This window comes from Bactrocera latifrons, unplaced genomic scaffold (assembly GCF_001853355.1).
Source record: "Bactrocera latifrons isolate USDA-ARS-PBARC rearing strain unplaced genomic scaffold, ASM185335v1 scaffold_119, whole genome shotgun sequence".
In the NCBI taxonomy this organism is placed as follows: domain Eukaryota; kingdom Metazoa; phylum Arthropoda; class Insecta; order Diptera; family Tephritidae; genus Bactrocera; species Bactrocera latifrons.
The window spans coordinates 66517-82882 of NW_017534619.1; the positions used below are offsets into that span (position 1 = coordinate 66517).

General features: G+C 37.9%; 1 protein-coding gene across 1 annotated transcript; it reads right to left on the minus strand.

Annotated features, from left to right (window-relative positions):
- Nucleotides 1-257: 257 nt before the first annotated feature.
- Nucleotides 258-15813, minus strand: LOC108978171. Its single transcript, XM_018948315.1, has 3 exons — nucleotides 15273-15813; nucleotides 3569-3925; nucleotides 258-3481 (listed from the first exon to the last, which is right to left on the minus strand). The coding sequence occupies exons 2-3, from the start codon at nucleotides 3693-3695 to the stop codon at nucleotides 3078-3080; spliced, it is 531 nt and encodes a 176-aa protein (XP_018803860.1). The 5' UTR covers nucleotides 3696-3925; nucleotides 15273-15813; the 3' UTR covers nucleotides 258-3077.
- Nucleotides 15814-16366: the final 553 nt, after the last annotated feature.

Consider the following 16366-nt stretch of genomic DNA (forward strand, 5'->3'; position numbering starts at 1 on the left):
TGTACAGATGAACTAGCCAAAGCTGACATTAACCTGCAATTAAACTCTAATAAAGAAGCTTAAGCTTTTTTAAACTTACTTAAAGAATTTTTACATTCAAATCTCATATTCTTACCGACTCCGTCATCGCTCACCTATGCAATCAGTTTGAATGTTAACTTCTTGTGCTTTGCTTTCTACATTCTCTCAAGATAAAATAATCATAATAATTTCAGAATCTCTTTTAAATTTTTGTTTCACATTTATATTTAATAATTTATTCATTTATTCTTTTCGCTACCTTTCAGGCATTGATCTCTGCACGTTTAAGTGCAATCAGAATTCTTATAATTATTATTACTTTTTGTTGTTGTTTTGGTGTACTTGTAAAAAATTCAGTACGTCTTAGTAAATAATTAAATAATGTTTTCAGTGTCAGCGCCAAGGGGACTGACATCAAGAATGCTGTACATTAAAACAAATTTTGTTGTGTTCAAATACAGATGTATATATTAGGGTGTGACACTTTCAGATTTTTTTTTTCAATTAAAAAGCAGGCAAAAACTTTCAAAAAGGTAAAACAGGAACAACGTGAGTATTTGATATTAATATTAAAGGGTTACCCCTTTTCCTAACTTTTCATTTTCTATTTATGTGGCACGAAATTTTTTCTACCATGAACATTGGTTATATTAAGTTTTAGACGAAGGAAGAAAGATCAGAGCAACAAAAAAAATTCTGATAACACAATGAGCTGAAAATACGGAAAGCTGGTTGTACAAAATAAAGGTAAAATCTCAGAAAAATTGTTCGGATCCCTGTAGTATACAGCAGCCATAMAAACTGACCAACAAAATTTTAGCACTTGCAAGGAAAACTTTTGTGTTTGACGAAGGCAACAGTATAATCTTCGAAAAATTGTTCCTATAGAATCACTATAGCATATAACTGCCATTGAAAAAGATTGGTCGAAATCAAGTTTCTTAAGGAATGTTTTGAAACTTGTGAGAACATTTCAAAAATTAAATAAAAATTATTACCCAAAAATGACACACCCTAATATACATAATTTTTTATGTGTGTGTGGCATTTTACAGATCTTGTTACATTTACATTCGAATTTTCCATAAATAAATTATATTTTATTACCATAATGTACAGCAATACACAGGCATGTAGCGACAAGGGCGCATACACATACATAAGTAAGTATTGCCTTAAGTAAACATTGAGCACATTCAAGAATAATAAACACATTGAAAGTGTTTTCATTTTCACACCGATTTTTCGGTTGAAATGATTTTGCTTTAGATTTGCATATTTATTATGGATGTAGGTTTATGTAGTACTGTGGGCAAAAAATGGTAAGACTTATTATTTTAATTTTATTTCAGGTTTCTATGACTTCTAGTGTTTAGTATCCGCTTTTCTTTCCGAAGTAAATCAAGAGCATTCGGCGATTTTCACAATGAGTGAAATGACTCAACAAAGAATTTTCAATAAATTTTGTCTGCGGAATCACATTTCTGGTGCCGAGACGTTCAAAATGTTGGAAAAAACCTTCCGTGATAATTGTTTGTCGTGTACCTTTGTTTGGTACAAATTACTCAAAGTGTTTCAAGAGCGCGTTGACGAAGAACCACGTCCAGGACGGCCATGAACATCAACCAATGCTCAACGCGTCGATAAAGTAAAGTAATTGTTGCTTCAGAATCGACGATGGAATATCGGAGGGATCAGTGAAAACCATTTTGCAAAATAAAAGTGGAAACACGGTTGGTTCCACAATCACTCAATTTTTCCGAAATGCGTTGCATTGACGTCCGTGGAACAATGCTTTCCGCGCAACAGAATATCATGAAACGTATTATTGCTGGCTATGAGTCTTGGATCTATGCTTACGATCTGGAAACAAATGATCACTTGGCCTTATGTCGTGGCAAAGGTGAGCCTAAGCCGAAAAAGCAACGTCAAAGCAGGTCAAAAATCAAGTTTTCTTTGACTAACAAGGTTCGGTGAATCCGAGTTCCTTCGGACTGACCAAACTGCCAACAAGGAAAACCATTAATGGTTTAGACGTCGTTTTCTATAAGATTTTCGTACAAAATTGGAGAGTTATGAGCCGACAACTCCTACTTTCTACACCACGATAATGCACCGTCGCATACTGCATTGACTCTTCGTGAGTTTCTCGCTAATTTTTCAACCAATATGCTGCAACCRCCGTATTCAGCTGACTTACATATATAGCTCCATGTGACTTCTGGCTGTTCAGCATACTCAAATGAAGGCGCCGGGGAAAACGTCAAGTGAATACATTAAACATGAATTTGCTACGTGCATTGAAAGTTATTCCAAAAACTGACTTTTACAACTGCTTCGAGGATTGGAAAAAGAGTTGGTCCAACTGTATTGGGGCTAAGGGAGATTAATTTGAGGGTGACCATACTAATGAAGTTTTGAAGAAAGTATTAATCATTTTAGAATTATGAACAAAGTCTTACTATTTCTTGCCCACAGTAATATATCTACCAAATATATGAGTGAGTGAGTGTATATGTATATATTAATATTTGCTTGTGTTAGTTTAAATTCTTCAAGTTAATTTGTATACATTATGCATTTAGAACAACATTTACTCTCACTAAAAGCCTCTTTCTTTCCCAATGGTATTTTGCGAAAATACGCCGTCGTCGCCGGCCGTCGCTTCCCCTGGGGGTGCGCGCCTCACTGCGTTGGTTTCTACGCTGAAAAAGCACACAACTTGCCTATTTGGCTGGACTGTTTGCTATGGCACATATACATGTATATATAGGATGTATGTGTGTGTGGTCAATACGTGATGCAACTACTATGTATATGTATGTATGTATATATTTAGAAAAAATCTTTACAAAAATAATATACATTCATATTATAAAAAAGTTTTTTTGGCCCACTATGAAAGATGTCGATATACTTATACATATATGTATATATAAAATCATAATCAGCCACGCCCACTACCGCACAAAACAACTGCTCTTGCCTATTTAAGCTTATTGCACGCGCTGTTTTATCACATTCCCCTCCGCAAGCGTGACATCGCCCTTGTTCATTCAGTTCGTGTCACCGCTCATGTGATTATCAATAATCAGCTGTATCACACGCAAGCAGTCGCGTTGCCGCGCCGCCGTATTGTCCACCAACTGCTCAATGAATTGGCTATAGTCGATGCTGGTGCTGGGCGGTATATCCTGTGTGCACGATATGTACTTGTTGAATATGTCCGTATTGATGGAGCTCGCCGGATAGCTTTGATCGCGTTTCAATAGTTCGCTGAGCGATTGGGCCGAGCTCAAAAGTTTGTCTTTGTTCTTTTGGTAAGCATTGATTTCTTTGAGATTTGCATAGTCAGCGCTACTGACTTCCACCGTGTGTGGCGGTCCGACGCCTTTGCCGGCCGCCTTATTCAGTCGCATTTGATATTTACGCTCCGACACGAAATTGCCCAGCAAATAGCCTGTTGAAAACAATTTGAGCTTAATTTCATAAGCCAACGTAAAAGCAAAGCCATAAAGACTCTTAATAATGCTAAACACATACTCACCCAGTATGAGCGTCAGGAAGGCGATTGTGAGCACGAGACTGACGCAAGTGCGTTTGGTGACATACTCGCGGAACTCGCGGGAACTGTTGGCACGTACAGCGGTCTCATAGCTCAGCACTTGATGCATCTTTCGTGGCTGGTAATGTGATAGCGCGGTCTCTGTGGATATCTATATGTTGTTGTTATTTTTTCAGTTGTACCTCCTTAAATATTGCATGAGTTTATGTCGGCGTATTAATGTGCGCGTGTTACGCATATAATTTTCTCAGCGAATGGAATATTGCTAGTCATTTTGCTTCATATTTTTGGTAACATGCTGACGGTTGTTGCGAAACAGGAGCTTGATTATGCTGAAATCTGTAATTAAATATTAAATTACATTAGGATTTCATTTTAAAGACAAGCTGTGAATTTATGCCAGAGTAATGTGTTAGTTAATGCAAAGCGTATACATATTGTAGTAGTTAAATAATTTGGAAGCATTTCATCGCCGGTCTCAAGGAATTAATTGGCCAGATGCTTCATATTACATCTAGAACAATTATAATCAGTTTACAATTACGATTCTTCGACTTTCTGATAATAATCTCTTGTAGCGTCAGCACATAAATCTAGAAATAGTTTACTATTTATAATATTTTTTCAAAAGATGTCTTTACAGATCATGTCATGTGGAATTGTATAAGCTCGATCGGGTTATGCTATACAACGTAAGAAAGATAAGATCTCGAACTGAACACAGCTATTAACATAAACTAAAATTTACAAATTAAGGCGTCTGTGAGGTAATCTTTTTTAATGTTTTTTTTTTGCATTTTCTGTTCCTTATATCCTCAGAACTAATGCATGAACCAACTTTACCGTTGGAAGGTTTCGAAAAAGGCCCAAAAATAATAATACAGCTCGGCATTCGGCGCCCTCGGAGTGCACACCTCAAACTTTAAACGCGTTTTTCTCAAAACATACTTTTTAAACTGGTGGACAGGAATCCGGTCGAACTACTCAACCGATTTGCTTCTTTTTTTTTTAATGTTCACAAAACGCCTGGCTATCGTCCCTACTATTTAGATTCATAATTTTTTATAATTTATTGGCAATGTTTGGACAAAATTTATGTACAAAAACATGTAGTAAAACTAAAAAAACAAAAAACGTTAATTACTATTTTATTTATCAATATTTTTTCTTGATTCTAGTAAGGACGATAAGCATTCCCGTACTTTTTAAGAATAAATTGGGTTTTTGTGTTTCAGATAGTCCAAAGCTGAAAAATCATGTCCGGCAGTGAAAAAACGCATCTCATTCACCCAGCCATTTCTTCAACAGATGTCATCAAAAAATTCCGAAAAAAAATTCTTTACGCGATTACCTCATGATATGTGAAAAAAGTTCTATTGTAGAATAAAAATTTCTATGAAATAAAAATGTCAAAAAAACAGGCCAGAGGCCTTAAGTAAAAAACTCAAGCCATGCGCCAGAAAAATCTAGATATTGTTTCGCGTCCTGATAATGTAACAGCGAAAAATGCGCCATTTTGGTATGGATGTTTTTCGAGGATGTTAATTGAACAGCGATGATTCGCAATCGCCCAGAAGTGGCCAGCTTGGGCAATAGGAAAGGAATTGTGTTTCTTAAGGACAAAGCAGAGCAACACATGGATAGTGACTCACCAGGAGCTAACTTGAGGAGTTCTCGTACATCAACCTTATAGCACCAATTTTGCGCGAAGTGATTATTATATGTTGTTGTCTATGGCGAATGATTTTCATAGTGAAAAATTTTCCTAGAAATTTGTGAAAATCAACTTTCTTAGTATTTTCAGTTCAGTAAAAACTAGATCTCATATATATACCTGTATTTATAGTGTAGCCAGAACAACATCTCATGAGTCGACGTTATGAGTTTTCGAGAGACGGACGGAAACACTCCAGCTGTGAAAGTATTCGATGCAATACCTGGAGGGGGAAGCAGACCCCCTCGGTGGCTAAGACCAGGTGGAGAAGTATTTGGCTGCATTTGAAATATCCAAATGACGCCAAACAGCAAAAAGGAAGAACTACTGTCGCATTGTTATAACCAGAAATGTTCGAAACTATTACTCCAAATATCTAATAATTTCATTAAAACCTTGAAATTTGGATTAAGTAGTTCTCGATACTGCTAAATGGTGAAAGCACCAAAAAACTACAGTGTCAATATTATCGTCCCGCCATTCGCCTCTGAGAACAGCTTTCGGACGGCTTAAGATATCTTCGTGGTTACCGGCTGAGCTTTTTAAATTTGTTTGATTGAAAATTCCATTCTGTTCGACAACTTAGCATCATTTTTCCCGATTGTAATGTTGTAGGAATCATTCGCAAATGTAGCGATTGTGCGGTTCGGCGGCATAGGCATTTCCCTAGTAAGCAAAATATATACTGTGGTTGTATGATGTGGTTCCTTGGGATAATTGTCCCATTGCTTGATTCTAAAGTAGCGGTTGCTTATAAAAAATAACTCTCAAATCTTTCTCCAGACTGGAAGAAAATGGGTCTGGAAGTGAATGAGGGTAAGACGAAATATCTCCTGTCATCAAACAAACAGTCGTCACAATCGCGACTTAACGTCCCCGGCACTGTAGACAGTCACAACCAGCATTAAAAACAACAACAACGACAGGCTCGAAATCCAACCCGGAATAACCCTTGTCAACCTTCGGACTAGGTAGGCAAATGACTCTCGACGAACAGAGGCCAAACTCTAAGTAATTCATAATCCCCGGATATATGGTGCGCGGACATGGACGATAATAACAACTGAGTCGGTGTACAAGTTTTCTAGAGAAACGAGATATATTACGACATTGACATAGTTCAGCGAATTAAAAGTCAGTGGCTCTGCAATTGGCATCAAACAGCGAAAAGGAAGAACGACTGGTGCGCTGTGGAACCCGTTTTCAGTCGATCGCAAAAATAAAACAAAACTCGCTGAATGAGCTGAGACCCAACCCACAAATACACATATCATATCGAGGACTGGAAAAATCTTGGGCAACAAAATAAATATTGCTGAATAATTAAATATTTTGCGTTTTATTTACAAATTCCGGGTATCTTTTTGTCACAATTTATATTGTCCATTCCACAAATTTATCAGAAATAAGTGAGAATTGCCTTCAATTAAAAACGGCGACATCGGTTCACAATTTCATCTAATTAATAACGATTGGATTGATCCTCTTGTTTTGTTTATTGACGCCCGCATAGTATTCATCATATCCCCAGGCGCATTTCCTTCCTATTCCAAACTAATTTTTCAATATTAAAAGCCGTTCCATATTAAGCTAAACACACCAATATTATCTAATTCGGAAGCAAGGCACCGACACAATTATTAATTTAATATATTGACACATAAATCGATATCTCATGTGATGAAGATTTGAACAAAATTTATTAGTTGATTTATATGTAGACGTGTATGTAGAGGAATATTAAAATAGACACAGATACATTGAAAAGAGCAATAAATGAGGCGCCTTAATGCTGAAAGCGCAAGCTGCTTTATGGCACAACTAATTCAAGCGACGTTTTCCGCTCACGCACTTTTCTTGCAATAAAAAGTATTATACATAAAGCGAATTATTTAATAGCTCCCATAAGCGAACAGCAACGGTTGCGATGGCACCTAAACTATTAAGCACCGAAGGGCAACAAAGAAAAGTTTTGCATAAACTTCGAATCATGAAGACGCATCACCCAAGCGACTGGAAGAATTATGAAGCTGCAACTTGCGACCCTAAGCATTTAGCACTCTCCTGCAGCCACAAGCAACACGTCGGTGCACTTAAGCGACGGCCACTTTCTCGCTGATTTAAAAGTAACACAACTACATGCATACAGACACACGAACTACAGGCATTATGAAAATCTTGCATTGCCGGTGTTTGTCGTGGCAGCCGCCGGCTGCTGTTCCATTTTTCCGCCATCATTGTGACATTGAATGATTGCCGGCACTATAACGGTCGCCTTGTACGGGCCCTTGTTACACATCGCACGCATTTTGCCGACTGGTTGATTGAATAAAAGAATTACTGCCAAGGCTTATGAAAGCAGTAACAAGCATGAAGCACTCTTCGCTAAGCGAGTTATACAAAGCCCTATTTACTTAGTTATTTAGTCACTTAAGGGAGCTCGTATTAAATTAAAGAACTTACAAAGTATGTATTTGTAGACGATTGTCACTTAAATGCCGTCGTGCATTTAATGGGCTACTGCCAAATAAATAGATCCGTCACGGCTAAGAGGCCAGTGAGTTGGTCTATATATGGTATACAAGGAGCTAGATAAGTCTGTGTAAGAGTTCGTGTTGAGTAGTCAGGAGATTTTGTTGGCATTTGCTGTTGCCAAATAAATCCGACTACACCTGCCAAATGTCCAATCAATAATTCAATTTGAGGCCGTGCAACACATGTGCCGAAACATGCCACGGTGGGCATTGGCCAAAAAGATGTCTTATATTATGCATATGTGTACATCCATGTATGTGTGTGGGTATGTGATAATCTGCAAAAGATTTATAAGTTTCATTGGTTTTCAAAATAAATAGTTGTAGTATATATCTACACATATACTATGTGGAGTCGAAAGTATTGAAACTGCTCGTACGAATATTTTGAAGATAACGTCTCCAATTACAGTTATAGCGAGATTTTGTTGAATCTCAACGTTTTCATATTCATAGTTGTAAATTACTAGAAGACTATACCATGATATGAAACCGGAACGACGACTTCAAAGTTATGACTGTCAACAGTGACGTGGGAGTCAAGTCGCGAGTGAAACGACTGTTCAGTTGATAACCGGAGATATTTCATCTTTCCCTCGTTCAACAACCCATTTGCTTTGCTTCCTTATCCAGTATGGAGAAAGCAGAACTAACTGCGCGGGTGTTGAGACCAATGATATCAAAATCATCGGCGTACGCCAGCAGCTGTGCTCTCTTATTGAAGATTGTACCTTCTCCAAAAGTCACACGATTGGGAGTCTCTATGTCTGAAACCTCGTATCGAATGGCTCGGAGGGGTCCTTCCCGATCCTGATGAAGCGTTTAGTGTTTAGCAACGTCAGTTTACACAGCCGTATTAGCTTTATGGGTATACCAAGTTCAGACTTAGCGGCATACAGGCAGTTCCTTTCGTGGCGATCTTTCCTTCATTGGCCTTCTTATAATGTATATAGTATAACTAATAGTTTATAAAAGGTGTTTTTTGACGTTTGATTTTCAGTGAGAGCATACCGATTTCGGATTTTGTTTTTTCGACGGCTATTACTTGATTTATACTCAGTTTGGTTTGTCGATTAATGATTAGCAACGTTTGCAGAAGCAGAGCATCGAAAAATATCCAAAGAAGTTCATCTGCCATCGCAGGCAACAATTGGAAATGATTTTGCGGAAGGTTCTTGGTTTACAAAAACTACCAGCTCGAATTGAAGCCGAATTTCATCCAGCGCACGTTCGGCAATAAGCCTAAAAGATACCTAATTTTTCGATAAAAAAATTTTCAGTGATGAGACCTACTTTTGTTTATAAACAAAATTGTCGCATTTGGAGTGAATATAATCTTCAAGCCGTTGTTGAAATGCGGCTACATTCTCAAAAATTCACTGTTGGGTGTGTTCTATAAACAGATTTTCATTCATATTTCTTAAAAAATAAAGCCAGCTATTATTTAAGAGTTAAAGAAAAACACTATAGAGTCTTAATTAGTGACTTTATCGTACCTGAATTGAAAAATGTTAATGTGAATGTCCCTTGGTACCAACAATACAGCGAAACAATCAATTAATGGGGTGAAACGTATAGTATACGCATTATCTCGGATCGTGTTCTTGAGCGCGATTTCCAAGATCGCTCGATTCCAAACAACCGGAATATTACTTGTGGGATTTGTGAAGTCGGTTACACATACAGATAAGCCTGAGACAAGTGACGTCTTTGAAGGAAATATTCGTTCAAAAGAAGGTATTTTAATAGACCTAGCAAATTGTGTTGTCTTTTCATTTACATTAATTTCCAGTGAATACTCTTTTCAGTCGCCGGTGGTTAGATCTAGAGAATACTGTCTTCGTGTAACCGCATATTCTTTTTATTCAAATGAGACAATTTTTCGGCGGTTTCGTCCTTCAAAGGGTCCAATAATGCTATGAAAATACGCTGTTGATGGTCTTATCTTTTACAAGATAGCCAATAAAAATTATTCCATGTGCATTCCAAAATACAGATGTCATAATCTTGCCAGCCTAGCGTTTCGTTTGTCCACACTTTGGATTGGATATCAGATGCCATCCAAGCGGATGGCTGTCACTTTGATTTCGGAGTAAAATAATGTAGCCATGTTTTTTCCATTATTACATATCGATGCAATAACTCGGGTTTAATACGCTTGAACATCTCCAAACACTGCTCCGAATCATCAACTAGTCGCTCGCACGGCACTGACTTTGCATAGAGCTCTGTCATCCCCAAATATTCGTTAATTATTATATGATATTCAGTTGATATCTTTAGAATGCCTGAAATCTCAAAAACTATTTTGCAGACTTTTTTCATGGTTATCGTCGGTAACAACCTCTTTTGAGTACCACCTACGGTGCTCATTTCTTCAAGTCTATACTAAGCATACAGATTCTTGATTGATTTTCCTGAGACAGTGTCCGAAAAGTTTTTGCTTCAACTATATTTTTGCTCTTCAAAAAGCAACATTTTATTTGCAAAAAAAAAAAATTTATTATTTTTTCAATAAACGTCGCTTCACTCAAAATGATATAATTCACAAGTTAATGGTCCGACAGCTAGCTAAACATCATGTGGATTTAATTCTAGTAGCGTCATCTATGAATCAGGCCGGGGTCTTGAAAATAGTACTGTTATTTGGCACCAATTTCAGATTTAACCAATAACCACTCCCCGTTTTCACCTGATATGGCATCGTGCGACTTCGTCCTTTTCGGAAAAAAGCATTTGAACATGAAAGGAAAACGTTATGCAGACGTAGAGGTTTTTGTTTTCTAAGTCCTGTGTACTTTGGAACACACTTTGTGTAATGTTCAGATCGGATCACTTAAGCATGTAGTTTCCATACAATCTGACCGACGAAATCATGCCCTTATATTGGAAACATTTTATTTGTAAATGGTATTAAAACTTTGTGTTTTCTGATTATCCTTAATAACAAAGCTTCTTATTCAATCATGGAGGTTAGTAAATTATTTCGAAGCCACCCAAATTTGGATAATTCTTGCTTGTGTTCCAATGTTCTGAATATATTTTGCAAATAAGTCTGTGAGCATGCCTTGAATACCATTATTCCACCTACAATATATATGTAGGTAGGTATTATTTACAACCGCGAGATAAAGTTAAGTATTTCTAATCCACTTACAAACAGCACTCCGCCACACCACATGGCAAATATAAAATATAACAACAGCAGCAACATATTAAATAAAATGAAATTGAAATGTGAGTGAATGAATGTGAAAAATAACGTTTTACAACAGTTTGACTACAAATATTTCACTCAACCAGCCATCACACATTATTTACAAATATTTAACTTACGTCTGCTCCAACCTCTCCCGGCAGCTCGCTTGGCAACATTTTACGTTTAAAAAGCTCAGTTTTTATTATATCGGACAGCACAGCCACCCAGAATAATCCTCTTTATGGCTGTGTCAAATGACTGGCATATTTCGTTCACTCCTGCTGACCTTGAAATTGGCAAAACGGTGTCAGAGCAGGCCACAGTAAAGTGCCAGGGGGAATTCGATGAATTTATATGTGAACCAACGACAAATGTGAGCGATAGTGGGCGGGGTAGATTATGTGAGGTAGATTTTCACAGATAAACTGAATAATGAACGGTGCACAACGAACACAGCAGCGTTTCGAAAGTCTGTGGTATTTATCTCACTCCATGCGTACCAAATATTATTATTCAAGATGTTAAAAATTGTTTTCGCGAAGACCTGAGGTGAGGAGTTGTGGGCAAGCGGCAAATAATTGCAAATAATATTCGACCCGACAACTTTTTAACTGCGTTTGAAATATTTTATTTTCCACGAATTCTGGCCGCAATGCTGATGGGTGACAAAGAAGACGGAATTGTGGCCAAAAAAGTTGTTTGTTGCCAAGCAATTTATTGGTTTCATTATTCTTAGAAATACTTCGAAAAAGTTGTCTGCAATTGATCAATATGAATTCAGTTGAAAGTTATGCAATTAATGGCTTCCACAAATAAGTGTGATTGCAAGGGATATTCAATTTTATTACTCAAGCATTAACACTCATATAACATCTTGAAAGTAAGTAATTAAAATTACATTATTTGTTCTGTTTCGATATATAATTAAATTATATGCTTTGGAAAGCTTTTCCGGTACATTGCTATAAATGCAGATATAATAAAAAGAACTAAGCTCATTGGATTACAAGTAGTATTGAGAAATGTTGCTACAATACCGAACATCAAACAGTAAATTTTTACTGCTTGCACAAGGAGTGTGACATGATTTTCAAATTAAATTACTTAAATATAGATAATACCAAGTAAGAAAGCGCTAAGTTGGGATGTAACCGGATTTGTCATACTTCTACAGCACAATAATTTAACTCACAGATTGACTGGTACTTTCAATATAAAGTTTGCAAGTGGAATTTTGATCGACGAATTCGGTATCCGGGGACTTTAATAGTTTTGGTCCGAGTGGACACTTTTTGGTCATAAGGTGGACTACTTTATGCGCACCATTCCGGCAAGCTTTTATCCCGATACATTAATAGGTGTTAGACTAGAAATGGAATTTAAAATTGGATTATATTGGATATAGGTGTAGTTGTAGTCAGACTTATATAATTATATACCAAATTTAATCGATATCGGTTGACTAGGTCCGGAGGTATGGTTCATTTTTGATGTGGGATTCTACAAAGGGCTGCTGCATCATCCCAGGTGCGAAATTAAAATTTTTAGTAGTTTTTAGCGGAATTGTCATACAAGAAGTGACCGTCCGATTTTATTTATTTTTATTGTGTCTGAAGGGTGCTTAAGGAGTTTGACCTGAGCGATTCAGATTATTATAGTTTGGGTGATATATAAGATATTAAACTGCTTAGAGGGCGGGGCTAGTCTCATTTTGTCCCAAAATTCCCAAAATTTTTAGCCCACTGCAATCTCCTGTATCAAAGTTCCGTAATTTTTTTTTGTACTATACATGCGTTCCAAGCTTCGTCAGGATATCTCAATTTCTACTCAAGTTTCAGCTTGCACAGACGGACGAACGGACGGTCACAAAGATATTCGGATTGCATATAATCACTATATCTATCTTAGGGGATACAAACAACCGTTAATTGATAAATAATATATTGCAAGATTATTATACCCTTCACACGCACATTTCTTACAGGAACTAAGTCTGAAAACATAACCGGGTAACGGTTAACGTCAAGAGTTGCCAGTACAGGTACGTATTAGGAGTTTGGCCTTGGAAGAGTTGCTCGCAGTTCCTGCCAATCCCACCAAAGGATTAGAACTTATCTGAGAACTCGAATGTTTCGGTGCGATTTGGACCCAGTAAAACCTCCTTTACTGTCAATTTTGACTATATTACCCTTTGCGCCGACTCTTCGCGATTTCACCACGACCGTTTTTGCTCGACGTTGTCGTAAGTAATTCACTGTTCATCACCAGTAATCATCCGCTGCAGATATTAATTGACTTTGTGGCGCTTCAACAGCAATTCACAGATGGAAAATTGGTTAATGGTGATTCTTGTGTCAACATTTGTGAGATACAAAGTGTTTCTTTTTAAATCTTGATGTGCCGGGATAGGTACTATTCTTCTTCTTCAATGGCTGCGGAATGAGAACGGGTGGGAGCGTAGGTCAACTACCAGCAGCTGTAAAATGTACGAGGCTTGAAGTAGATGGTGAAACCGATTCTGCAATCGATCGAGCAGACATTCCATTGCCCGACCATGGAGAAGTTCGAATAACAAATAACCGTCTGAAAAACAACAAAGCGTGGGGGGCATGCAACAGCTTTTTTATAAAAATATGTTCGGACGAAAGCAGGCCCGACGATTGGAATTTAAGTGTGCTCTGCCCAACCTACTATAATTTTATCAAGCGTATTGTGTGAAAAAAAATAAAGCCACCGTTAAAAAACTGATTGCAGCTTATCAGTGTGGTTTCAGGCTTGGACAATCAGCTACCGACTAGATATTTACCACGAGCCAAATCCTGGAAAAGACCCGTGGAAAGAGAATTGACACGCACCACCTCTTCGTCGATTTCTCGGCTGTTTTTGGAGCTACCTTTTTGCCGCGATGTCTGAATTTGGTATCCCCACATAACTAATACCAAAAGCACTGTCAGAATCAGAAAGGACCTCTCCGAGCCGATAGATGCCAAACGAGGTTTCTGACAAGTCGACTCGATATTGTGTGACTTCTTCAATCAACTACAAAAGAAAATAATTCGAGCAACAGATTTTAATAGAGATAGAGAAATAGAGAAGGTACAACCTTTTAAAAGAGTTTACAGCTATTGAGGTACGCCATTCACATCGATATCATGGGCCTCAAGAACCGCACCGTTAGTTCTGCTTTTTCAGGCTGGTTAAGGAAGCGAGACAAATGCGTGTGGTAGCGAATGAAGGCAAGACGTAATAACTCCTGTCATCAAACACACAGTTTTCGCACTTGCGACTTGGCTCCTACATCACGGTTGACAGTCATAACTTCAAAATCGTAAATAATTTCAACTATCTTGGAACCAACACTACCAACAAAGGCAGCATTGAAACCAAACGCTGAATAACTCTTGCCAAAAGGTGCTACTTCGGACTGAGGAAGCAATTGAGAAGTATATGTAGTCCTCTTTACACGAGCAAAGACCAAATTCTACAAGTCACTCATCATCCCTGTCGTACTATGTGGTGCAAAGCATGGACGGTGGCAACACCTAATGACTCGACGTTACGAGTTCTCGAGAAAATTTTCTGCCGAAGATTTATGAACCTTTACACATTTTCAACAGCGTATGCCGCAACTGATGGCATAGTTCAGCAAAAGATTTCGCCACCTTCACTAATCCCTTGATAGCCACGCACTTAACTCAGCAACAGCCAAAGTTTATTGCTTATCACCCTCAACCAATGGTAGTTTGGCAATAAAAGATAGAGAAATGAGTGAAAAAGTTGTGCAAATACTGTCATAATTGTTGCTCGTAATAACAATAAAGTGCCGAGAATATATTGACATCAAATGCAAGGCACACTTACGAAGCCAAAATCTATGACGCACAACTTTAAATCACAGTTACATCTTCATGCAGCAAATGTACACAAAACTTCAAGCACACACACGCAAACTTAACCAGCACACAATGCATTAATTATGAAAATTTGTTTACGTTCACAGTGAGTCACTCAGTCATTCAGTCAGGCAGCCTGGCAGCCTGGCAGTCACTCAAGCAGGAAGTTGGGCACTAGCGAAAATAAGAAGAAGGCACTGAAGCGTTATTTCGCAGGCTTTCACCTCTTTTCAGTCAATGAACTCACGCCAGTATGCCTGGCACTCACACACACACACACATACACTCATAAAATAATTGTCGCTCTCGCTGCCCATCATTTTAGCATAGCAGAACTTTCACTTACTCCTTTGCCGCTGCGGCCACGAACGCGCAGAGGCCAAAAAACTTCACCAATCCTTATTTATACGTATGTATATTTCACTATCCTTTTATTTTGCTTTCGTTTCTTTATTGTTTTCTTTTTTTATTTGTTTCACTCTTTATTTTCTACACATTTTGCTTTCTAATGGTTATTCAGTTTTGCATTCGTTTGCAGTTATATACACCGAACGATTGTAATACGAGTAATATTGGAGAGCTGGTGGTGGGGTGGAGTATAGCTACTCACACGCTTACACTTCGCATTCAATGGAAAGCACCGTTGTGGCTTACCACACCACATCCTACCCACATAGCGCCGCACAAGTACGGAGTGGAGAGCAGAGCCTTATGTGTTCGTATCCACTTGGTGTGTCGGTATCGTACGTGTGTATGTGTGAAAGGATGCGTTATGCTATGTATTACTGCAACCACTTTGAACTTTACTAGGGTCGAAGGAGCGCGCGCGCTTTTCCTTACTTAACGCGTTTTTACGGGACTTTCTGGAACTTCGAACTTTCCTGACTGATTCCTTATCGGCTACTAAGCACTTCGGCAAAGGTCCGGGTATTTTATGCGCTGCAAATTGGTCACATTCAACACAGTGCCTTTGCTGGCGACGCTCATCAGCTGAGCTACGAAATGAGAGACTTCAGTTGATGCCTTGCGCCTGTGGAGCACGCACTTCTATGCTGGCTCTCCAATTCGTGGTGAGTTCGCAATTTTGAAGGAAATTAAGAGCATATGCTCGTCTCTTACACGGAGAGGGTAAATTTGTTGTCTAACAAAGTAACAGCTGAGTTTGTTGGGAATTCAAGCAACTACCTTTTTTTATTTTATTCCTTTAATGAGATACAGAAGACAACAACTAACTAAAGTAGGTTTTTTTCCCGAAAATAAAAAGTTAGCGTGGTGTCTTGTGAAAAACTTTCGATCGCTTTGAACTCTTTGAGCCAGCGATACTTAAGATTGTTTCCACATCATTAAGAATTTTGTCTACAGTGACCATGAAATGGAAAAAGTGTTTTAAATTAATATATTAGTTTTTCAAATAATATGTGTGCTAAGCTAGAGATCAAA

What these genes read in the sequence shown, in the direction of transcription:
- LOC108978171 (XM_018948315.1), bottom strand. Translation starts at nt 3,695, where the DNA reads ATGCATCAAGTGCTGAGCTATGAGACCGCTGTACGTGCCAACAGTTCC. An exon ending in CTTCCTGACGCTCATACTGG is followed by an intron (nt 3,482 to 3,568) that starts GTGAGTATGTGT and finishes TGTTTTCAACAG; the next exon opens with GCTATTTGCTGGGCAATTTC.